Raw genomic sequence first — 26,005 nt, forward strand, 5'->3', positions numbered from 1 at the left:
GACTTAAGAACTCAGGCAAAGTGAAGAGAACCAGGAAGTCGTTGTACACAGTAACAGCAACATTGTAAGGATGAATAACTATGAAAGACTTAACTACTCTGATCAAGACAATGATCCAAGCCAATTCCAAAGGACCATGATGAAAAATGCCATCTACCATCAGAGAGATAACTGATGAGCTCTGAATGCAAATTGAAGCATGCTTTTTTTAAAAAAAAATTCATTATTTTTATTGTTTTATCTTGTGTTTTCTTTAGCAACATGGCTAATATGGAAATATGCTTTGCATGACTTCACATGTATGATTGATATCAAAGTGCTTGCCTTCTCAGGGAGGGGGGCAGGGAAGGAAGGAAGGAGAGAATTTAGAACTCAACAATTTAAAAATTGATTGTTAAAATTTTTTACATGAAATTGGTAAATATTTAATAAAACAAATGAAATAATTTTTAAAAAAAGATAGGGCTAGAAGGGGTATTAGAACACAGAATAGCCTTCTAGCCAGAGCTAGGAGGAACCTAAGAACATAGAATGCTGTGACTGGAAGGGACCTTAGAACAGAAAATGTACAACTCAAAAGTACTTTAGAGATCATACAGTCCAACCTTGTCATTTTACTGAGGAGACCCATGAAGGGAATTAAATGAGATCACATAATACACTGGATAGTGGAATTCAAGGAGGGTAGCAAATTAAACTACCACAATGAAATCATAGAAACTCTGCACAGGTGGCAATACTAGCCCTGAAGAATTAAGTCTATAAAATATCAAGAGGGGATGATAATCTTTAAGGGGAGTGATAATTAAACTTATTTCTATCCTCTTAATAGAAAGGTGGTGGACTAAGAGTATAGAATGGTACATACATTGTCAGATTCTCCTCGCCTAGATGAACTCCTGAACTAGTTTTCTTGATCCCATTTCCTTCCAACTGCTCCTCCAGTAACTTGCCCCTTGATTACTCTCTCTCTTCTCTCATCTTCCAGCTCCCCTTATTCACTTACTCCTTCCTTTTCATCTACAAACATGCCCAGGCTTCTCTTATCTTTAAAAAAAAATCTTTAGGGGTGGAGTTGAAAGCAGTGACTTGCTTGAGCTCTCCCCCAAACCCCTCCAAATGCCTGTAAAAAACAACTCTAAGCAAATTCTAGAGCAGCAGAACCCACAAAAAGACAGAGTGAAACAAACTTCCAGTCCAAGACAACCTGGATGGTTGATTGGAAAGGTCTATTGCTCCAGGCTCAGAGAGGAACGCAGTTCAGTGTGGGCATGCAGGCAAATACCAGGCCTCAGTGAACCTGGAGCAGGCCTCAGAGGACTGAATCACTAGCAGCTGTAGTGGTTTCCAGACTTCTCAACCCACAAACACCAAAGACAACTTAGAAGGTCAGTAGGAAAGTTCTATGGTGGCAGTGAGAAAGAAGCTCGGTCCCAGGCCAGGTCCCAGCACAGCCCCGGGGCTATGGCTGCTTCTGGAGCTCTCCACCCACAGCCAGTGGGGGGATCAAGCAGCTGGTCAGAGGGGTATTGCAGAGATCTCTTTGCTGGTACTGAGGCAGTATTATCTTGCTTTGCCTGTGCTTGGATCTAGGTCGCAGTTCTGGGTGGTGGTCCTGGAGCAAGGAGGAGCATTGGCATGGTGGAGCTTATGGTGGTGGTGGAGAGGGAATCCTCCTCACGGTTCCAAGGCAGAAAAGAGTGTGTCACTCACAGACCAGAGTACAGACCAAGAAAGGAGTAAATACCTCACCCTTGATTTTATCACCTTGGAAGAACTGAAAATTTACAGGTCCCTAGAAGTATCTCTGAAAACAGCTGCACAAAACTCCCAAAGCTTGAGACAATATATTCTCCACATTGGAAGCAGACCTCTAGCTTAACAAATCATTTAAAACTCAAGTAATTGACTGGGAACATGAGAAACTGTGCAAAAAAAAGTCAGACCATAGAATCTTTCTTTGGTGACAAAGAAGATCAAAACATACAACCAGAAGAAGACAACAAAGTCAAAGCTCCTACATTGAAAGCCTCCAAGAAAAATATGAATTGATCCCAGGCCATGGAAGAGCTCAAAAAGGGTTTTGAGAAGCAAGTAAGAGAAGTAGAGGAAAAACTGGGAAGAGAAATGAGAGTGATGCAAGAAAATCATGAAAAAAAAGTCAACAGCTTGCTAAAGAAGACCGAAAAAAATACTAAAGAAAATAATACCTTAAAAAAATAGCCTAACCCAAATGGCAAAAGAGGTCCAAAAAGCCAACAAGGAGAAGAATGCCTTAATAAGCAGAATTGGCCAGATGGAAAAGGAAGTCCAAAAGTTCACTGAAGAAGATGCTTACTTAAAAATTAGAATGGAGCAAATGGAAGCTAGTGACTTTATGAGAAATAAAGACATTGTAAAACAAAACCAAAAGAATGAAAAAATAGAAGACAATGTAAAATTTATCATTGGAAAAACAATTGACCTGGAAAATAGATTCAGGAGAGAGAATTTAAAAATTATTGGACTATCTGAAAGCCATGATCAAAAAAAGAGCCTAGACATCATCTTTCAAGAAATTATCAAGGAAAACTGCCCTGATATTCTAGAAGCAGAGGGTAAAATAGAAATGGAAAGAATCCACTGATCACCTCCTGAAAGAGCTCCCCAAAGAAAAACTCCTAGGAATATTGTAACCAAATTGCAGAGTTCCCAGGTCAAGGAGAAAAAGTTGCAAGCAACCAGAAAGAAACAATTCAAATATTGTGGAAACACAATCAGGATAACGCAAGATTTAGCAGCTTCTACATTAAGGGACTGCAGGCCATGGAATATAATATTCTGGAGGTCTAAGGAGATAGGATTACAGCCAAGAATCACCCACCCAGCAAAACTGAGTATAATCCTTCAGGGGAAAGAATGGACATTCAGTGAAATAGAGGACTTTCAAGCATTCTTGATGAAAAGACCAGAGCTGAATAGAAAATTTGACTTTCAAATACAAGACTCAAGAGAAGCATTAAGAGGTAAACAGGAAAGAGAAATCATAAGGGACTTATTAAGATTGAACTGGTTACATTCCTGCATGGAAAGATGATATTGGGGGGCAGCTAGGTGGTGTAGTGGATAGAGGACCAGTCCTGGAGTCATGAGGACCTGAGTTCAAATCTGGCCTCAGACACATAACACTTACTAGCTGTGTGACCCTTGGGCAAGTCACTTAACCCCACTGCCTCGTCAAAAAAAAAATGATATTTGTAACTCATGAGACCTTTGTAAGTATTAGGGTAGTTGGAGGGGGAAAAATTTGTATGTGGCTAGATAGATAGATAGATAGATAGATAGATAGATATAGAGGGCACAGGATGAGTTGAAGATGAAGGGGTGATATCTAAAAAATAAAATTAAGGGGTGAGAGAGGATTATACTGGGAGAAGGAGAAAGGGAGTGGTAGAATGGGGTAAATTATCTCACATAAAACAGACAAGAAAAGGCTTTTACAATGGAGGGGAAGTGGAGGAAGGTGAGAGGGAATGAGTGAATCTTTTTCTCAAATTTGGCTTAAGGAGAGAATACCATACACACTCAATTGGGTATGGAAATCTATCTTACCCTACAGGAAAATAGGTGGGAAGGGGATAAGAGGGGGGGATGATAAAGGGGAGGGCAGTTGGGGGAGGGGGTAATCAAAATCAAATACTTCTGAGGAGGGACAGGGTCAAAAGAGAGAATAGAATAAATGGGGGGTGGGATATGATGAAGGGAAATACAGTTAGTTTTTTTTTTTTTACAACATGGCTATTATGGAAGTGTTTTGCATGATTACACATGTATAACCTATATTGAGTTGCTTGTCTTCTCAGTGAGGGTGAATGGGGAGGGAGGAAGGGAGAGAATTTGGAACCCAAAGTTTTAAAAACAAATGTTAAAAATTGTTTTCACATGCACCTGGGAAATAAGATATACAGTCAATGGAGTATAGAAATCTATCCTGCCCTACAGGGAAATAGGAGGAGAAGGGGATAAGAGAAGGGGTGGGGGAGATAGAAGGGAGGGCAGATTAGGGAAAGGGGTATTCAGAATGCATGCTGTCTCGGGGTGGGGTTGGGATGAGATGGGGAGAAAATTTGGAACTCAAAATCTTGTGGAAATGAATGTTAAAAGCTAAAAATAAATAAATAAAGTAAAAAAAATCTTTACTTGATCCTGCGAGCTACTCAAGCCATCATCCTATAATTTCCTCCTTTAATGGCTAAATTCAGAGAAAGCATTGTCTACAGCTGTCACGTCTATTTTCTTATCGCCTATGCACCTCCCATCCCCTCATAGTCTAGTTTGTAACCCCACCACAGAACTAAGACTGCTTACCCAATGTTACTAATAATCACTTAACTGTTAAAGCCAATGGATTTTTCTTAGTCATCTACTTGACTTCTCTGCAGTGTTTGAATTTGTGGACCCCACTGCCTGCTCTTCCTTATTCTTGGTTCCCTTGCCATTCTTGACCATCTCTTTTCAATTTCCTTTGCTGAATGTTCACTAAGTGTGGGTGCTCCCCAACACCTCTCTTAGCCTCTTGTCTCTCTACACTCTCTTTTACACTTGGAGACTTTTAATGGACATTTTCTATGTTGCCCAAATTCCAATCTAGGGATAAATAAGGCCAAAGTTACACAGAAGATGAGTAAGATTTATAGTAATAATCTCTGTGTAGCTGGGAATGAGAAGGAAGGTATGGTGCTGGGACTGGGAATCCACACTCATACTCAAATCATCTCATGCCCTCATTTCTACCATTGGAATACTGGGAGGGATGCTGTATTTGGGGCCAGAAGACTTCTATTTAAATCTTGGCTCTGCTACTCATTCCCCTGTGATCTAGGGGCAAGTCATCTAACACTTCAGCCCTCAGTTTATTCCTCTGTAAAATAAGGGTAGTTAGACAAGATGGTCTTCTAAAGTCCCTTTCAGTTCTCAATCACTTCTTTAACTGAAATCCTCCATAAACACAAACCATCTTGTTTTTTGATGTTATGAATGGAAACAAAGCACAGGCTATTTCAAGTCCCGATTTCTTCAAGAGAATCCAATGGACCATCCTACTCCTTTATTCATCCCATCATGACACTATACAAACTAATCTATTTCCTGGAATGTCTACTTAGGGCCCTCTCAAAGTATATAAACCACTATCTCGCACCACCTCCCATGTATTCTAATAGAAACTTATGTTAACATTGTGTTTTATGATTCTTCCATATACTTTTTTTTTTTTGGCACAGGATCTATTTCTTTGATGCAAGAAACTCCCTCTATCAATTCAGAACTGCAGATTATCATCTTAAGGCTTTTGCCTGAGGCACTGAGGCTTGTTAAATGACTTGCCTAGGGTTACACAGTTCTAGTTGTTTGTCCTTCATTTCCAGAGGACCAATGACATCATGAGATCAGGTCTTGACCCTGTGGTTAATTTAAATTGGATTTAAATGGGGCAGAGTTGCCCAAAGTTGTCAACTCACTCTTTCTTCCAGAGTCATCAAAATCCAATGGTAGGACAAAAGTCAAGATGACTGTCCATGGCCCGGGATGCAGTGGATGACCTCGGCACCTATGACGTTTGGCCATGCTCTAAGCGCTCCATAGCACCTGCTTCATCTGCCCATTCCACTGGGTGAAGTTTTCATGTGCTTGGGTATACATCCCCCTAATGCACCAACTGGTTTGAGACCTGTCAGTTACCCTCAACCTGATTTAGCCTGTATGCTGAGATGGTTTACTGGGGTGTGGCCATTGCACAGGTGAGAGTCAGGGACAGGTGGATGAGCAGCCCTGAAAAGGGCTAGTACCAGTCAAAGGCAAGATTTAAACTTAAGGCCTTTCTGACTCCCACACCAGCTTTTTACCCTCTTTCAAATACGTTTCATATACATTCTCCCCAGCCTCTCTTTCATGTATATTGCCTCATTTAATCCTCCTCACTACACCCTAGTGAGCCCAAGTATCAATATCCCCATTTGAAAGATAAGAACGCTGAGGTTCAAAGACTTGCTCAGATCACCCAAGTTCATGGCAGAGCTTGGATCTGAACCCAGATCTCCTACCTCCAAGTCCCATGCAGAACCTAGTGCACTAAACTGCCTATTAGTGAGATATGTTTCCTCTGGCCCTTCCTGGGGGATTTTTGGTGTTCTTCCTTCATTGTTGTTGTTTTTTTCCCCCTGCCTGGACCAGGCAGCTGATAACAGCTAGGTCCCCAGCCCTGCACACGCACATCCCTTATCGGCTGTCCCGTTCATCTCCCCAAGCTGGGCTCCCTCCTTCCTTCGGGTCTCCTCCTTCTCTCCTCCTCCTCTTCCTCCTCCTCCTCTTCCCCTGTGTCTTTCTGTCTGGGCAGTTTCTCAACCCCCCAGGCCAGCTCATCCCATGTGTTTCCTGATTTACCTAAATTTGAAGTTGTCAGGCAGGAAGTAACCCATCTTGCAATGTTGCCGGGCCCGGAAAATCTGTTTCAGTAGATTCTTCTTGCTACAGCATTCATATCCGTTGAAGATAAAGCCTCCAAAGAGTAGCTTACCCCCAGCAAACATCTGTTGGCAAACAAGGGGGAAAGAGAAAGGAGCAGGAGAGGCCTTCAGCATCCATACCAAATAATAATAATAATACTAAAGCCCAGCATAGACGGGGAGGCCCGAGCTGGCCCTCTTTCATTGCGGTATCAGACTACAGAAAGCACTGCTTGGGGGATGGGGATTTTTATTGCTCAGGGTCTCCCTCATCAAAAGAGACTGCAAGGGCCAAACTTGGTCATCAGAATATTTTAAGTGAGGGGCAGCTAGGTGGCGCAGTGGATAGAGCTCCGGCCTTGGAGTCAGGAGTTCAAATCTGGCCTCAGACACTTGACACTTACTAGCTGTGTGACCTTGGGCAAGTCACGTTTTAACCCCATTGCCTAGCCAAAACAAAACAAGAATATTTTAAGTGTCTTATGACACCATGGAGGAAGACCTGGGTTCGAGTGCTGGGTACATTACCTTGGGCAAATCACTTAACCTCTAAGCAACTCTCTGACTTACAATGCTTCAAGCATTGGTAGAGAAGTTTTCTCACCTTGGGAGTTCCCTATACCAACGAAATCCCAGGTCCAACCTCAAACCAAGAACTTTAGTAACCCCCCAAATCTAGAATCTCTTCATTTGGTTCTTTTTCTTTGGTATACTTTGCGGGTCAAACTTTTAGAAAGACTTAAGAACTCTGATCAATTAAATGAGCAACTATGATTTCAGAGAGATGATCCAGAAGGAACCATGGTCAGTGAGGGAATTTATTTTGCTAGACTATGCATACTTGTCAGAAGAGTTCCCTAATTTAGACAGGGGATGGAGTGGGAAGGGGAAATGGGGGGAGAGAAAATAAATGCTTGTTAATTGTAAAATAAATAAATAAATAAATGAGATTACACAAGTAAAAAACAAAAACAAGAGCAAAAACAATGAATGTTGTACCTCATTCATACCTGCCCATCAGAAAGGACATGGATGAGCAAATCTCTCACTAGGGAAGGCCCCAGATGTGGTTTCTCCCTTCGACAACCTCTCCCCAACTACATTTCAACATAATTCGTTACCTTTGTAATTCCAGTTATTTTACTTTAGACATTTAAAAATACTATTTTGGAAAGGGATACATAGATTTCACCAGACTGCCAAAATGGTTCATGACCAATAAAAGTTAAGAATTACTCTGGTGTAGTTCGACCTCCCCTCTCAATTTGTAGAAGGAAACTGAGCTCCAAATAAAGGAAGTGACTTGCTCAAGGTCACCTAAGTAGTAGGCATAGCCAGGATTTGAACCCAGGTCCTCTAACTCCAAATCCAGTGCTCTTTCCCCCAAATTAGTGGCTTTTCCTATCCTTAGGGCTTTACTCCTAGTTGGCTACCAGCTATTCTCCACTGAGGTAAGGAGAAGTTGCCAACAAGAGACCTAGACAATGTCACTGTTTTGCTCCTCGCAGCAACAGCAAACATGTAATGAGGCCTGCTGTGTATGGAAAACTGTGCCTTATGGAGCTGATGAAATGGAAAGGTCTAAGATATAACCACACAATCATAGGACCATCTAGTAGAAGGTAAGCTCCTTGAGGGCAGGGATTGTTTCATCTCTGTCTTCATATCTCCAGCACCTAATGAATTACCTAGAACCTAGTAGGAATTTAATAAATGTTTGATTTGAGCAGGATTTAGAGCTGGAAGGGACCTTAGGGGTCATCAAATCTAGCCAGAGCCATAACCAGTAGTTCTAGGTCCTGGATCAAAATTTGTTGAGCTGAGGTAGAGTCTGAAGGGAGTGGGGGGTGGCAGAGGATGGTACTAAGGCACATCCATTCCTACAGTTGAAGAAGACTGGAGATAGAGATCCTAGGAATTGGGGAGGGTGAAGAAATGGGAATCATGAAAGAATGAAACAGGATGGGGCTGGGAAACAGGGCTTAGAGGCACAGAAGACTATGAGACTGAATTAACTGGGGATGAGAGTGACCTGGATGTCCACAGATGACAGCCACAAGGCCTTGGACGGGACAGAGTAGGCTTTAACAACTGAGGAGAACAAGGAAGACTTCTTGTAGGAGGTGGCTTCTGAACCAGACCTTGAATTTGGCTGCAGGGAAGGGTTTGTGTTGGAGAATCAGTGGGGAAATCAGGCTGGAAAGGTAGGGTATGGATAGATTATAAAGGGCATTGAATGCCAGTCTTTGCTCTGCTTTTATGGGTGCCTGTGCTAGGGAGAATGAGGGAAAGAAAGGCAGGGCTGTAAAGGGAAAGAAGAATTTTCATTCATTAATGCACTTCAGGGAAAGAGAAATATCTCCTTTTCATCCCTACTCCTTTCCCTTGTCCAGATCAGGTCACTGGATCATGAGTTCATAGATTTAGACCGTGAGATCCTTGAAGACAGAGACTGGTTTTGCTTTTCTTTATAACTTCAGCACTTAGCACAGGGTCTGGCACATAGTAGGTGCTTTATAAATGCTGGTTGACTGGTTTGGTGGAAGACTGCTCAGAATAGGAGACAGAGAAAACAACAGAGGAAGGCTGAATGGGGGGGTGTGCACAAAGGCTGGGTGGAGAGAGAGGAAGTGGGGTGAATGCTTGGAGTGGAGAGAGCAGTGAGTGGGTGGGAGCAGGAAGGTCCAGTGGAGATTGGAGGCTGTCATTGGGTGGGGCTGGGGAAGTGCTGGGTGGGGATAGAGAGGGCAAGAAGCCCGAAAGGTAGGGTGGAGTCCAGGGTGAGCAGACATTGTGGGTGGTGTTGGAGGTGGAGGGAAGATAGGAAAGGCAGGGCTGAGATCCACAGAGCCAAGAGGAAAAGCAGGGTGGGGCCGGGAGAGGTAGTACCAAAGGAGTGGGAAGGAGGCAGAGCTGGGGTCAGCAAGAAAGAAGGGGGTACAGGTCTCAAAAGACATTCATTTGAGGAATGATGGAAACGACTCAGCCAAAGTGGGCCCCTTAAGCTTTGAGGGAAATGGGGAGCCCACTGCCTTAAGGAACATTTTGAATTCCTCTCCAGGGTAGGTGATACTGGGCTATGACATTCTCCTGGGGCCAGGAGAGCTAAGTCCAAAGCAGGGTAAAGGCTCCCTCTGGTGTCCCTGAGCTGGACCTTTCCTCTTCACAAGTCACTCTAGGGCACAGGAAAATCAGCCTTGTTCTGGGGACGATCTAAAAATTCAACTAAATAGTGGGGAAATAGTGGGGATGAGGGGTAAGGAGGGAGATCTCAGAGAGGCCAAGAGACCCATGAAATGTTGATGTCTATAAAGGGCATCAGGTCTTCTAGCTCTTAACAGATTACTTTTCAGTTCTCTTTGACTAATTTACCCTGCAAAAGCTGTTATGAGCATCTCATCCATCATTATGAAAGCAATAGTGGGGCTGAAGCCATCATTTCCCAGCCTGGCTTCACTAAGTGTCTGTCCAAATTTTTATCTTTTGTGCCTTAGAATTTTGAGAAGGGAGAGAGACCACTGGGACTTGGAGTAGTCGGGGGAGGCTTCCTGGAGAAGGTGTGACTTGGTGTGGACCTTGAAAAAAGATGCTGATTCCAGAAATGCTCTTAGTCCTCAGGTGATGCCCTTGAAGGGTGATTGGCAAGGCCAAAGTATAGAGAGAGAGAGAGAGAGAGAGAGAGAGAGAAAGGAAGGAAGGAAGGAAGGAAGGAAGGAAGAAAGAAAGAAAGAAAGAAAGAAAGAAAGAAAGAAAGAAAGAAAGAAAGAAAGAAAGAAAGAAAGAAAGAAAGAAAGAAAGAAAGAAAGAAAGAAAGAAAGGAAGGAAGGAAGGAAGGAAGAAAGAAGGAAGGAAGGAAGAAGGAAAGGAAGGAAGAAAGAAGGAAAAAGAAAGGAGTGGGAGGATAGAGGAGGAAGAGTGATAGAAGGTGTAGGGAGGGACAGAGGTTGTCTAAAAGAGAAACAATACATACGTGGTCAAAGAATACAAACAGTTCTCAGAAGAAGAAATGCAAACAAATCAACAACCAAATAGGAAGAAAAAAGTTAATAAGAGAAATGCAAATTAAAACAACCCTGAGTTTTCATATCTGATGCAGCAAATTGGCAAAGATTGCTAGAGATGGAAATCATAAATGTTGGAGGGGCTGTGGGAAGACAGGCACATAAATCTACTGCTGATGGAACTATAAATTTGTCTAACCATTCTAATTTGGAATCATAGAAGAGAAGTTAATAAACAGCTCAGCCTTTTGATTCCCCCCATGATCCTATTCTGAGAGTATGTTCCAAGAAGGTGAATGACAGAAAGACTCTCTATATAACCAAATATTAATAGCAGCACTCTTTGTGATAGCAAACCCCATCACTACCAACAATAAAACCCCTGAAAGTAAAATTGGTACCTATTGACTGGGGAATCGCAAAAGAAATTATGGTATGTGAACATAACAGAATATTATTGCACTAAGAGACAATGAATCTAAGGAATTCAGAGAAACACAGAAAGACTTATATGAACTGATGCAGAGAACAACATTCACAATGACTACAATAACATAGACGATGACAACACCAAAGAGAACGAAGACTGGTGAATTGGAATCAGCAGTCATGGTTCTGGAAAACTAATGAACAGTCTCAGGCAGAGACACGGAACAACAAATGCTCAGATGTGTGTGCCGTCAGAAATGGTCACTGTGTGATTGGTTTTGCTTAAATGGTTTTTTTCTGGAGTCAGTGGAGGTTCGTGGCTTAAGGGAGAAATGAATGGAGTGAAAATTAAAGGCAAGAATGAAACTTTAAAAAAAATAGCTAGGAGAGAAAGGAAAACAGATGCTCTGGATATCACTCAGAGACATGCTTAGCATTATTTACCAAGCCCTGATCTAGAGTAGTGGTTCTCAGCCTGTAGAGTGTGGCCCCCTGGGGGCCTGGAGAGTTACTGCAATGAGTTTGCAAATTGGTATACAAGAATCCTATTTTCCATAAACCAAATTGTGTCACACATGTGTCTTTTTAAATATTTAAGAACTTTAAATTTTAAACTATTTAAATATAATACACACATGTAGTGTGTAATTAAAATTACACAGTGAAATAATATACGCATGTAGTTTGAAATTTAAAAAGTACATGCTACATGTGTATATTACTATTTTCAAATGTGTGCAACTGGTGTTGTGATTAATAAAAACTTAAACCATTTCAAGTATTACTAAATTCAGAGTAATACCACATTATTCACAGAGTTCTCTCTCTGCACGAAATAGCTTTCCTGAAACACATCTGACCATTTCCCTCTCCCACTCCATGGCTCCCTACTGCCTCTGCTCTAAAATGCAAGGGGCAGCTAGGTGGCACAGCAGATAGAGCACTGGGCTTGGAGTCAGGAGGACTCATCTTTGTGAGTTCAAATCCAGCCTCAGCTACTTACTAGCTGTGTGAACCTGGGCAAGTCACTTAACCCTGTTTACCTCAGTTTCCTCATCTGTAAAATGAACTGGAAAAGTTCCTGGAGAAAGAAGTGGTGGCAAGTCACTCCAGTATCTCTGCCTAGAAAACCCCAAATGGGATCATGGAAAGTTCCAGCTCATCCCTTCTGGGATTTTTGAGCACAACTCTCTTCCATGCCCTCTACATCCCAGTTAAATTGTCCTATTTGCTGTTCTCCAAACTTGCCATTCCTTCTCTGCCTCCTTACCTTTGTATAGGCTGCATTCTCTCTTCCCAAAGCATTCTCTCCTCACCTCCACCTCTTGAATTCCTTATTTACTTTCAAGACTCATCACCATCCTTTGAGAATTCTTTGCTGATTTCCCTGGTTGACAGTACTCACTCCCTCCTCAAATCATCAAGTATATACTTATCTGTTTATATATTAGAATGGAAGTTCCTTGTGGTAGGGGATTGTTTTGGTTTGGTTCTGTATCTCTATCATCCATAGTGTAGCATCTTTTATGTGGTATGCAAATTATAAATTCTGGATAATTGGATCCAATAGCGGGTTTTTGTCATCATATATTTTCTCATCTTCGTGAGTTCAAATTTAGCCTCAGATACTTACTAGGTTGTGACCCTGGGCAAGTCACTTAACCGTGTTTGCCTCAGTTTCCTCATCTGTAAAAAGAACTGGAGAAAGAAATGGCAAACCACTCCAGTATCTTTGCCAAGAAAAATCCAAATGGAGTAACAGAGAATTGGACATGACTGAAAAATGACTTAACAACAACAAATTTTCTCATAGTACAAATACTATATATTATGTGGAGGTCTACAATGTTTTTACGTTAAAAAGGGGTCTTTATACAAAAAACCCTGTGAACTATTATATAGGAGATATACTAACAAGTTTAGCCCCTATCTGTGTTCAGTGATGTTATAATTTAAATATCCTTGAAGAGACAGAGAAGGGAAAAAGGATAGTAATGGAGTAAAGAAACAATCCCAGGAATGATGGAGGCCAGCAGACACAGCCAAAACCCAATTCAAACCAGCCTGAGGTTTCCCTGTTCTTTCTGTAAGAAAGTCTTCACTCTGGAGTAAATGGAGCAGTATCCATCTCCTCCCCTAACCTCTGCTACTGCCCAGATCTATTTGACTTCAAGAGTGTTTTTTACCAACTGTCTCTGAAGGACCACAGAACCATGGCTCTTAAAGGCCCTTGTTTTTTGAAAGCTATAATCTTAAAAACATACACACACACACACACACACACACACACACACACACACACACACAAAACTGAACATCTCCTTTTCCTTATTCTCTTTGAATTCTGCTCCTCTTACCCTCATTTGGTCTCCCAGTCTGTACCCCCTGAATCACTGAGAATATAGCCTCTTCCTCACCTGCAACTCAGACAATAGAAGATATGGAGTCCATAGTAAGGCATCTCAATATTTCACTGGTACAGAGTACTCAAATTCCTGAGTTCAAATCCAGCCTCAGACACTTACTAGCTGTGTGACACTGGACAAGTCACTTAACCCTGTTTGCCTCAGTTTACTCATCTATAAAATGAGCTGGAGAAGGAAATGGCAAACTACTCCACTATCTTTGCCAATTCTCCAAGAAAACCCCAAATGGGGTCAGAGTCAGATACAACCGAAACAACTGAACAACAACATTTAGTAAGCGCTTACTCTGTGCTAAGTTTTAGAGATACAATGAAAAGCAAACCCACAATGCAAATTGCATATAAATGTATATACTATGCCTAGAGATATTCGTTAATGATGGCATGAAACCATTACAATTACCCAGACATTTAAAAACTAAGCTTTTGTTGCTGAAAGCAATGTTGCTTAAAATCCTTATGTTGCACACAATCATGGAAATAGAATGTTCTAACCTGCTTAAAAAAAAATCTTCCCCAAGAGACATTGCAGTAGGTTTTGAACCCTTTTGTTTAACAATACAAAAATGCAGCATCTTCTCATTAGTTTGCAAGAAGAATCCTTTGATATCAGGGAAGATGAGAATTTACTAGCCAAATTTCAACCCAAGCCTTTGCATAATTGGTGGTTGTGTCTGGAAAATACCTATCATGATTTACTAAGCACAGCCAGTGATATACTTCTTCCATATGGATCTCTATGTATCTTTTTCATCAACAACAGCCATTAAGACCAAATACTGAAATGAACTGAACTTAGAATCAGGTCTTCAAGGTTCTGTATCCCAAAGAGACAAATCAAGATTTAAAAAAATAATGATAAAGCTTATTCAATCATATTGCTTTCACTAAAAATTACAAGCTTAGTGAAATCAAAAAGGGTTTTGTAGCATTAGTATATAATTATCTTGAAATATGATTTATTTCATCTTCATCAATATCATATGTACGTATTTTTTACAATAAGTAAATATATGAACATTAGGAGTGCATGCTCAAAATAAATATACAAATATTAGATGGTACATCATGTGGTGTAGACCAGAGGTGTCAAGCACATGGCCCATCCTACCTGGCTGCTATGGAAACACTCCTCAGTGTGGCACAAAATAGATTAAAATGTAATTGGAAAATATCGAACAAAATAAATAAAAATCAAACAAAACATAGATAACATTGCATTTTAAAATTAAGTCAATATTTAACCTGCTGAGATCCTTATTATATTAAGGACATATTAAGGATTTAGTTGGCCCCTGTTTCTGTTTGAGTTTGACACCATTGGCACAGAGAATTGCATGTTGGACTTGGATTCAGAAAGACTTCAGTTCAAACCCCTTCCCTGACACTTGCCTGGACAGGTCACTTCATCTCTCTAAGCCTCAGTTTTCTCATTTGTAAAATGGGGATATTAATAGCACTCCTCTTGCAGGGCTGCTGTGAGGATAAAGTGAAATTATACATACATACACATATACACACACACATATAATATACATATACAATACATATGTAGTGCTACATAAATATTAGCAATTATTAATGGAAATTCATTTAATTAAAGGCTAATTTGTCTTCCATTGTTGTGCCATTAGGAATCAAATCTAACTGTAATCTTAGAAAAACTTTAATGACAACTCTGAGGATGGAAAAAGGAAGACATTATAATAAATACTTGAGTAGACACAAAACATCAGCCCCAGATTTTTAAAATGCAATGTTTGTTGACTTTATCTTTAGGCATCATGGACTTCATCTCTTCATTGGGCAGTTCTTATGTATAGATTAATTCTGGAAATGGTTTATTGGCTAAATGACTGTACTTTCAGCAACATCGATTCCCTGGAGTTTGGCAATGTTTTCACTCCCTTCTATTCTGACCTCAGCATTGGAGTCCAATATCAAGATTCAAAGGGGTCAATTAGATTGACTGCATGGTGGAACCTGCCCTAAGGATCTATTCTTTCCACTGAGGGAAAGAACCCTGAAAGGGTAATAGATTGAGCCCTGGACTTGGAGGCAGGATGGACATGAGTTCAAATGCCATTATTTGATACTTACTAGCTTGTGTGACCCTGGGTAAATTCCTCTGTTGCTTCTTGCAACTCCCCAGAATTTATCTATAATATCAGACTGGGTACTCCATCTACGTTGATAGAAGGAGATTCTATCCTAGGGAGTTCCTCAGTGTTAAGGAGACCACAGATCCTTTGGGCCTTCATGGGTGGAAGGCTTAAATCCTATCCTTTGCATTTCAATTCAACAGGTATTTATTAAATGCCTTCTGTATACCTAGAACTGCTCAGAAGTGAGAGAAGCCCCTTTCACTCTCAAAGGACTTGGATTCCAAGGGGTGCACAGGTGAGGACGTAGAACTCTTGACTATAACTGGAACTGTATGTGTCATCCTATGGGTCACATTTTAAAAGGGATATTGATGAATGGGTTAGACACAAAGGGACTATGGATGAACTGGTTCATATGCAAAGGAAGCTGAGCAAGGGGTCAGTACACTGGAAACTCTGCCATGTGACAGACACATGAAGAAACGAGGGTTTTTAAGTTAAAGAGAAGATCACAGCTTCATTGATTCATAGACTTAGCACTAAAAAGGACCTTAGAGGCCATCAAATCCAACTACCCCATTTTGCAGATGAGGAAACCAAATCACAGAGAGATTAAATGACTTGCCCAGAAAAAATAGGAAGGGGGGAAATAAGCATTTATTTAGCATCTACTGTGTGCTAGGCACCATGCTAAGTGCATCTATCTCCTAGGTTGTTGTGAGGATCAAATGAGATAATATTTGTAAAGTGCTTAGCCCAGTGCCTGGCACATAGCAGCTGCTATATAAATACTAGTTTTTATTATAAAATGAAATATTATTTCATTTAATTCTCACAACAACCTTGGAAAATAGATGCTATTTATTATCCCCATTATACAGATGAGGAAATTAAGGCAAGCACAGGTTTAGTTATTTGCTCAGGGTCACAAAGCTTGTAAACTTCTGAGGTTGATTTGAACTCAGATCTTCCTGGCTTCAGGCTCAATAGTCCGTCCACTGAGCTACCTCATTATCTTTTAAGCAACCAGATATGCTTCCAGCCCAACCCCTTCTCCCTTCCCCCACTCCCCAGCCATCATTGAGGGGAGAAGTCATTATGGAGAGGGGATCTTACTTTCTCATCACCACCAGTAACAATTGCTGTCCGATAGGGAGATAGGCACAAGAGCCCTGGGAGTGGCAGCACCCTCTATTTCCCAGAATACTGGGCCTGCTTCCAGGGTAGCTCTCATTACTGTCATCCAGGGAAGTGACTCCTATGGAGGAGAGACTGGCCATGCCTACCAACTGCTGATAACAGCTATCAACAGAGAAGGCAAGTCAAGCCAGCTAAAGCAGCAAGAGACTCTGAGAGATGAATAGAGATAGAGGGCAGCACTAGATAGAGATAGAAGTCAACCATCACTACCTTGACTACCATTTTCCTTCAGACTCTGATAGAGACAGCCCAGAACCATGAATCCAAGAACATTTGCAATAGCAATGTGTCTAGCCCAGTGTCAAATGGTCAACATGAGAAACTGATGTGGTTTTGTTAGTGTAAATGATATTAACGGAGAAGCATGAGCACCCACTTTGCTGCCATACCTTAAGGACCATGGGAGCTTTCCATCTGACCTGCAGCTAGAACCTTCCAGGTATATTGTTGTCCCCATTAGAATGAGAACTCCCGGAGAACAAGGGTTGTCTCTGCTTTTCTATTTACATTGCCCATGCTTTACACATAGTAAGCACTTAATAAGGGCTTTAGTCATCCATGCATCCATCCATCCATCCATCCATTAATAACAAACCTTCCCTCTTTCAAAGGTTGGCTGTTACCCTAGACTCACCAGAATCATTCCAGGTGTGACTGCATACTTCTGTACCAACAGTGGTGGATCTTCCTGTAGGGCACCATGGATATCATACCGAAGCAGGCGGTAAGGGTCGTGCTGACACTGCAAAGACACAGAAATGGCAGTTTGTTTATCCTCACTGGGGGAAGTGGGCCTCCTTGGAAGTACTGATAAATGAGAGTCCAACTCAGGCATAGAGAATAGGGCACTTTAGACACGAATTAGCTTCATAACCTTAGGCAAATCACTTAATCTTTTGTTGACTCAGTTCCCCCATCTGTAAAGTGAGATCCCAGAGTCTAGCTCTAACCTTCTGATCCTGCAATCATAAAACAGATACTTTGACATGAGGCATTCTAAGGGATTAGAAAATCCCAGTCATACTCTAAAACTGTCCCCTAGAAAAGACTTCTTCAGGAAAAATCACTTGGGACTTTTCTGAACCTGGCATTAGTTTAGGAAGATTAGATTTCCACCAGTTTCTCAAAAGGAGGAGACCTCATCTTCCTATACTTAAGAACACACGTGGCCTGATGGAAATCCCATCTTCCTACACTGAAGGCCACTTAAGGCTGCAGGTTCCCCACCCAGGGCTAGAACCTTCACTGAAGTTCTATACTGATGACTCATTGTGGCATGGAGATGAGCTCTCCAAGGTTATGCCAGGGGAAGCACAGCCTCTAGCAAGTCCTACCAACTCCAGGTCTGACTGGCAATGCATTGGATGTCTGCTGTCTAAGGACTGCCTAGCTAAGGTTGGGGCATGGGGGATGGTTATCATCAGAAGATTGGCCACCCACCAAGTGATGTCTTTTTGTTGGTCAGAGAAACTCAGGGAACCCCCTAGTAAGCTACAGTGAGGTTTGTAATTTGCAGTCATAGAGGGAGCTCCACCCATGAAGGGAAGGATATTTTGTCATGATAATAAGTATCATAGATATTTCATTACAAGCTGCACAAAATGGTCCTCAGTTTGGTATGGGTAGGTGTACGGGAGAGGATAAGAGAAGGGCTGGTATTCAGTCCGCCATTTGATAGCTTCCTATTTTAATTAGCTATTCTTGCTACTTCTCAAGGGATCTCTCTCACGATCCTATTACCAGAGATTTAGAGTTAAAAGGGATTTTAGGTATCATAGATTCTGACTTCTCCATTTTACACATAAGGAAACTGAGGCACTGAGCAATTAAGTGATTTGCTTAAGGTCACACACCTAGAACTAAGTACCTAAGCTCTGTTTTTGTTTTTTGTTTTTCTATGCTGTTGAAGGATCACAAGAGTTTTTGGTATCCTCCAAATCTGGCACACTTGGGCAAAACCCAACTGTCTTGCCCTAGTTAAAGCTTTGTTTCTGGGCCAATTTGCTTCCCTCTTCCTTCTCTTTACCCTGCCCCCACTCTATTTAGCTTTACTAACAACTCTCATTAGATTGTAAACTCTTTGAGGGCAGGGATTATTTTTAGCTTCTTTTTGTATCCTTAGTGCTTAGTGCGTAGAGCATAGTAGGCATTTAACAAATGTTTATCGAAAGGTACTAGTGGTTTCAAATTTTAGCACCTATGGGGAAGTGGGATTAAACAAAATAATGCACAAGGACAGAGAGTCACGAAGTATGAGGACTCTTTCAGGCCTATATGTAGTCACAAATATTTCTAGTCTCCTCCAGTGAAATGAAAATGGTTCCTGTTGGTTCTTAGCCCTTTGTAGTGACCCAGCTCTTGGCTCTTTTAGAGGCAAGCTTGATACAAGATTTGGAGGCAGAGGACCTGGGTCCACTCTGCCACTTTTCTGTATGACTTTGGGCATGTCACTTAAACTCTCTAGTCCTCAATTTTCCTGATTTGTAAAATGACTGGGTTGGACCAGTTGTCCTAAATCTAGGTCCTATAATCCCATGAAAAACTCCTGGAAGGACTGAAAGTATAACTAAAGAATCCTACCAACTGACATTTCCATAGGCTTTGTAGTTTAAGAGTACCTTACATACATGATCTCATCTGAGCCTCACAACGGCCTGCGAGGGATCATGCTGCCTTGCCTATTATATGTAGTAATGACCACAGTTTCCACCAACTGGAAGGGGGCCATTTTTCTTTTACCCCATCCTAGACAGCTCTAATCTCAGGGTGCACAGTGACCCTGTAATGCTGCTCAAAGGCTGGGCAAGTTGTGAGCAGATGAGCTCTCTGTTCAGTGGGCCACAAACCATGAAGCTCAACACATGGGCAGTCATGCTGGAAAGGGAGCAGCTCTGATCTTGACATTCCATCCCAGCTCTCAGGATGTAGAAACCCTGGTCAGGTGGAGGGGAGTTTGGGGAGGTGGGGCTTTTCTTGGTTACATCCTAGTGGAAGAGGGGGATAGGGTGGGTGCTGACATCAAATGTCAATATGAGCAATAACCTGGGGACAATATCTCCCAGAGGTATAGCTCAACTTTTGAAAGAAAGGAAAGAAGGAAGGAAAAGGAAGGAAAAGGAAGGATGGAAGGAAGGAAAAAGGAAGGAAGGAAAAAGGAAGGAAGGAAGAAAGGAAGAAAGAAGGAAAGAAAGAAAGGAAGGAAGGAAGGAAGAAGGAAAGAAGGAAGGAGAAAGAAAAAAGAAAAAAGGAAGGAAGAAAAAAGAAAAAAGAAAGGAAGGAAGAAAAAAGAAAAAAGGAAGGAAGAAAGAAAGGAAGGAAGGAAGGAAGGAAAGAAAGAAGGAAGGAAGGAAGAAAGGAAGGAAGGAAAGAAAGAAGAAAAGAAGAAAGAAAGGAAGAAAGTGAAAAAGAAAGAAAGGAAGGAAGGAAAGAAGGAAAGAAAAAGGAAGGATAAAAGGAAGGAAGGAAGGAAAAAGGGAGGAAGGAAGAAAAGAAGGAAGAAAGGAAGGAAGAAAAAAGCAAGGAAGAAAGGAAGGAAGGGAGGAAGGAAAAATGAAGAAAAGAAGGATGAAAGAAAGGAAGGAAGAAAGGAAAAAGGAAGGAAGGAAAGAAGGAAGGAAGGAGGAAGAAAAAAGAAAAAAGAAGGAATAAAGGAAGGAAGGATGGAAGAAAAAAAGAAAGAAAGAAGTTTTCAGTTTGGAATTGGAGGGGAGGGGGCCAAAGGAAGAGACAGAGGTCAGGGGTGGCACAAAGGGATTGTAAGAGCTGAAGAAGAGCAGAACAGGAGACTGCCCTAAAGCCTCTACTCTTCCACCAGAAGACAATGAGCATGCCCAGAATATCACCACTCTGTGGCCTGACATTCTCCCCTTGGTCACACTGCTGGCAAATCTTCAGTTAGAGGTTTTCCAATAAGAAATGCCCAGGGCTAGCTGTGTGCAGGCAAGCAGAAGGTGTGGATGATGACATTTGGCAGGTTACATGCAGCTGGCTACAAGTGTCTAACTTTGAGATAGCTCACACCCACTCACAGACTGACCTCTAACCTTTGCCATATGGTAACCCCTACAGCCCGAGCACACTGACTCTTCAGAGATCTATGTTCTTTTTTTTTTTTTTTGGCCTTTTTGGTGAGGCAATCGGGGTTAAGTGACTTGCCCAGGGTCACACAGCTAGTAAGTGTGAGGCTGGCCAGAGCTTTATCCACTTCTCCACCTAGCTGCCCGCCAGAGATCTATGTTCTAAGGGGGCTTTCAGCTCTACTTTTTTATAAGAGGTTCTTCTGACATCCAGGGAAGCCTGGATCCCCTTTGATTCAGGGATCCCATTTGAGGCATCCCTCTTGCATTCCCCAGGCAGTAATTTGTGTAATGGATCTTTTCTGAATCTACTTCCTTCCCCATCAACCACACCCATCTCTCCCCATTCTCCCAAACCCAATCCAAACTTACCTGATCTATGTCTCTTTCCTTAGGGGCTGGTGGTAGGGCAATTTATCTGAAGAAACCAGTTTACTACTAAATCTGATCAAATGGCTCAGTGCACACCCCATCAGGTTGGCACATTTTCATTTCCAAAGGGGCTTTCAGTAGTTCCCCCCTCCCTTGCTATGAAGAGATAGAGGACTATGGGTATGTCAGATTTTGTTAATGTATAGGTTAGTTTTCTTCACTTTTTTCCCTTTATTGTTTGTTTATGAGGGATGGTTTTCTGGCAAGGGAATAGGAAAGGGAGGGACACCTTGGGAAATGTGGGTAATATTTTTTTTTAAAAGATACAGATAGGGGCAGCTAGGTGGTGCAGTGGATAGCACAGCAGCCCTGGATTCAGGAGGATCTGAGTTCAAATGCAGCCTCAGACACATAACACTTACTAGCTGTGTGACCCTGGGCAGGTCACTTAACCACGATTGCCTCACAAAAAAAAAAAAAAGATACAAATAAAGATTATCAGAAAAGAACAACCTTCGATGCTTTTTTTAAGTACTGGGAACTTAATGATGGCATTTCAGTCACAGGGGTGGAGGCTTCTTAGCAACCCTGAAATTTTATTGCTTAATTGCTCATCAGTTCTATACATAGGTAGGCTCACTCGGTGCCTAATCTTGACCTTCCTGGCCTGGGCTGGATAATGGAAAGTTCCAGACTTACCTGAATGCAAGGGGAGGGCCGGCCGCACTGACTGTGCAAATAGAGAGTGTCCAGGATCCACTCCAGATGGCTCGAATTGGTAGAACTCTGGGTGGTCATCACATAGAACACCAGGATTTGGCTGGGGTCCCTGGGAGCTGAGATAAACCGTTCGAACTCCAGATCTGTGAGTGCGGGGCTTTTCACCAGACATCTGCAGCCAAAGCTAGTGTCCTGTTTGAGCAATAGCTTCCGGAGCATCAGGGGACAGTCAGCTAGAGCGAAAGCCCAAGTGTCGGAGGACCGCCGGTCTGGCGCGCCTGCCGATTTGGACCGCAGGTCTGGCACACCAGTCGCTTTGGACCTATAAGGCAGAAACCCCTCCCACCAGACCCCAGAATGAGAAGGGAGCGATTTGAAATACGCAATCCCAGCTAAAAGGGGAGTGAGGAAGCCCTAGCTTCAATACTGCCTCACACGTTTTCTAGTTGTGGAAACCTGGACACGACATTTAATCTCTCGGAGCCTTAGTTTCCTCGCTGGAAAATTAAAGGGTTAGATTGAAAGGTCTCTAAGGTCTCTTAGAAACCAGCTCTAAATCGATGATTTCTATGATTCTGTAAAGCAAGGGTTCTTAACATGGGGGTTTGCCCCTCCTCACCTCTCTCCTTTGCTAAAGTCCCATTGGAACACCCTATCACATTTTTATCTACTCTGTACTTTGCATTTACCAGGCAGTGACTTAAGAGGGGAAGGAAGAGGGGAGGGAACAGAGAAGAGGGGATAACTGTAATTATCGATTTCCTTTTTAATTCTCCGTATTTTATTTTATGCATTTTAAAAGATGACTCTGATGTCTTCTGAATGTTTTTTGGCTTTACCAGATGGTCAAATAGGGGCATAGCACAAGGTCAACTCCTACCATAAAGGAATCCCATCACAAGTTGAAAAGTAAATGAATGGGGCAGCTAGGTGGCTCACTGGATAGAGCTCCAGCCTTGGAGTCAGAGGACCTGAGTTCAAATCTTGCTTCACACACTTGACACTTACTAGCTGTGTGACCCTGGGCAAGTCGCTTAACCCCTATTGCTTCACCAAAAAGCACAAAAAAAAAATAGATGAATGAAATTCTTCTTAATAGTTTTCCCAGAATCCCAGAATTTCTGAGTTGGAAGGTCAATTAATCTAACCCACACTTGAATGAGAATTGCCTTTATAGTACACCTAATAACCTAAAGCTTTTCCAGCCTTCCCTTCAAGATTTCCAGTGATGAGTAGCTCATTATCTCCCCAAGCAGTTCATTCTGTTTTTTGGATAACCCTAAATTTTAGGATATTTCTCTTTACTTGATGTATCAAGTTGAAATGTATATCTTTGAACCTTCTACACATCATTGCTCCTAATTCTTCCCCTGGGGCCAGTTAGGACAAGACTAGTCCCTTTTCCATATGGGTATCCTTTAAGTATGTAAAAATATTTGAAGTACTGAGGCAGCTAGGTGGGGCTGTAGATAGAGTACTTGCACCTTAAGTCAGGAAGACCTGAGTGCAAATCCAGACCTAGACACTTATTACTTGTGTGACCCTGGGCAAGGCACTTAACTTGTCTGCCTCAGTTTGCTCATTTGTAAATCGGACGTAATAATAGCACCATCTCTCAGGGAAAAGCACTTTGCAAATCATAAAGTGCTATGTAAATGCTAGCTATTATTATTAAAGACAGTTATCATTCCCTCTCCCTCTAAACCCCTCAAGCTTTCCCTTTATTCATTTCCATTTTCTTGAACTGATCCTCATCTGACATGATTTCAAGTCCCTTCAACATCCTGACAACATCCTTCTCTGGACACTCTCCAATTTATCAATAGATAAGTGGATAAATAGAACCAATAATAGAAAGCAAAATTATAAGATGAGGACTTTGTATTATAGATCTTGGTATCTTTCTTAGGTTTTTTACACAGTGGGTGTTCAACAGTTGTTTGTTGAATGGATGGATAGATAAAATGAACTAATCTAAGTGCCAGTAAATGTTTCTGGTCTTACAGAATGATAAGAGCTAAAAGGATGGAGAGATTGACCAACTAGGCAGCCGAGAAGGCTCTCGCAGTAGGAGCAGAGGTTAAAATGAGGCACCAAGCGTGGTCTTTCCAAGACAGAGCTCAATGATATTACCAGCTCTCGAATGGCTCTGGGTGGGTTTCTGGATTTAAACAAGCCTTGAGTCAACACATATGGGTCTTGTGCTCATAGGTCCCAGGGGATTTCAGTAGCAAGTGCATATCTAAACTCACCTATCAGGGACTCTGGGTGGGATTTTGATAGGCTTCTTTTTAGAAATGCCCATGACTGCTGATGAAGTATCATCCTGAAATGAGTCCCCCATGGAAGAATTGTGTAACGCTGAATGAGTGAGGGAAAGTGATTCTGATGCTGACTTCCGAATCCACTGTAGAGAAGATGGTGATTTCTTCTTGAACCGGCTGAGGTCTATTTCATCCTTCACTGGATAGTCTATTGTGAGGAGGCCTGTGAGTAGAGCCCAATATATAATGTTGTGAGTCAAGTCTGACCTCATCTGCCACTGCTTTTCTGCCAAACCCTTTCTTCCACTCCAGCCTGGCTTACTCAGTGTTGATGCAAGGTCCTTCATCCATTACACCTCTGCTCTCGACACTCTCCTCAGCTGAGACAACTCTCTGGTGGCTATCCCACCTCTCTAGTTCCTACCATTCACTTTAAGGCTGAGATAGAGTTCCTTTGTAAATCAAGCCCCACTTCTGCTGGGAGACACTTTGAGGCTATAGAACATGCTATTCTCACCCTCCACTGAGCCCCATCATTCTTTTATTTTAAAATAGTATTTTATTTTTTCTTACTTACATGTCAGGAAAATTTTTAGCATTCATTTTTACAAGATTTTGAGTTCCAAAATTTTCTCCTTCCTTCTCTCCCCTCCCCTTTTCCAAAAATGGTAGGCAATTTGATATAAATTATAAATGTGCTATCTTGTAAAACATTTCCATATTAGTCACAGCTGTGAAAGAAGAAACAGATCAAAAGGGAAAAAAACCCATGAAAAATAATAAGGTGAAAAAAATACTCTTTGATCTGTGTTCAGAGTCCATCAGTTCTTTATATATATGTGGATAGCATTTTCCTTCGTGAGTCCTTTGTACTATTCTTGAGAAGGGCTGAGTCATTCATATTGATCATCACACAATCAATGTTGCTGATACTATGTACAATATTTTCCTGGTTCTGCTCATTTTACTTTTCATCAGTTTAGACAAGCCTTTCCAGGTTTTTCTGAAATCTGCCTGTTCATCATTTCTTATTGCACAATAGTATTCCATTACATTCATATACCACAGCTTGTTCAGCCATTCCCCGAATTGATGGGCATCCCCTCAATTTCCAATATTTTGCCACCATGAAAAGGGCTGCTATAACTATTTTTTTCCACATGTAGGTCCTTTTCCGTTTTTTAGATCTCTTTGGGATACAGACCTAGTAGTGATATTGCTAAATCAAAGGGTATGCACAGTTTGGTTGCCCTTTGGGCATAGTTCTAAATTGTTCTCCAGAATGGTTGGATCAGTTCACAACTCTACCAACAATACATTAGTGTCCAAATTTTCCCTACATCCTCTCCAACATTTATCATTTTCCTTTTTTTGTCATATTAACCAATCAGATAGGTATGAAGTGGTACCTCAGAGTTGTTCTAATTTGCATTTCTCTAATCAAAAGTGATTTGGAACACTTCTTTGTATGCTTGAGTTAGCTTTGATTTCTTCATATAAAAACTGTCTGTTCATATCCTTTGATCATTTATCAATTGGGGAATGGCTTGTATTCTTATAAATTTGATCCAGTTTTCTATATGTTTGAGAAATGAGGCCATTATCAGAAATGAGGCTGTAAAAATGGTTTCCCAGCTTTCTGCTTTCCTTCTAATCTTAACTGCATTGGTTTTGTTTGTGTGAAAGCTTTTTAATTTAATATAATCAAAATTATCTAATTTACATTTTATAATGCTATCTATCTCTTGTTTGGTCATGAACCTGTAAGTAACTTAACTTCTCCTTTAAGAATCTGGATGCTATGCCACTTGGTGCATATATGTTTACTATTGATATTACTTCATTGTCTATGGTACTTTTAGCAAGATGTAGTTTCCTTCCTCATCTCTTTTAATTAGGTCCACTTTTGTTTTTGTTTTGTCTGATATCAA

General features: G+C 41.5%; 1 protein-coding gene across 1 annotated transcript in view; it reads right to left on the reverse strand.

Annotated features, from left to right (window-relative positions):
• The window catches only part of CUNH3orf20 (chromosome unknown C3orf20 homolog), a 244,987-nt gene that overhangs the window by 170,343 nt on the left and 48,639 nt on the right, over nt 1-26,005 (reverse strand). Inside the window, exons 12-15 of the mRNA XM_027863803.1 lie at nt 24,067-24,297; nt 21,790-22,106; nt 17,277-17,384; nt 6,421-6,566 (exon numbers count right to left, since the gene is read on the reverse strand). Coding sequence (XP_027719604.1) covers nt 6,421-6,566; nt 17,277-17,384; nt 21,790-22,106; nt 24,067-24,297 — 802 coding nt within the window. The remainder of the gene's footprint in view (nt 1-6,420; nt 6,567-17,276; nt 17,385-21,789; nt 22,107-24,066; nt 24,298-26,005) is intronic.

This window comes from Vombatus ursinus, unplaced genomic scaffold (assembly GCF_900497805.2).
Source record: "Vombatus ursinus unplaced genomic scaffold, bare-nosed wombat genome assembly UNPS02014773.1, whole genome shotgun sequence".
Lineage (NCBI taxonomy): Eukaryota > Metazoa > Chordata > Mammalia > Diprotodontia > Vombatidae > Vombatus > Vombatus ursinus.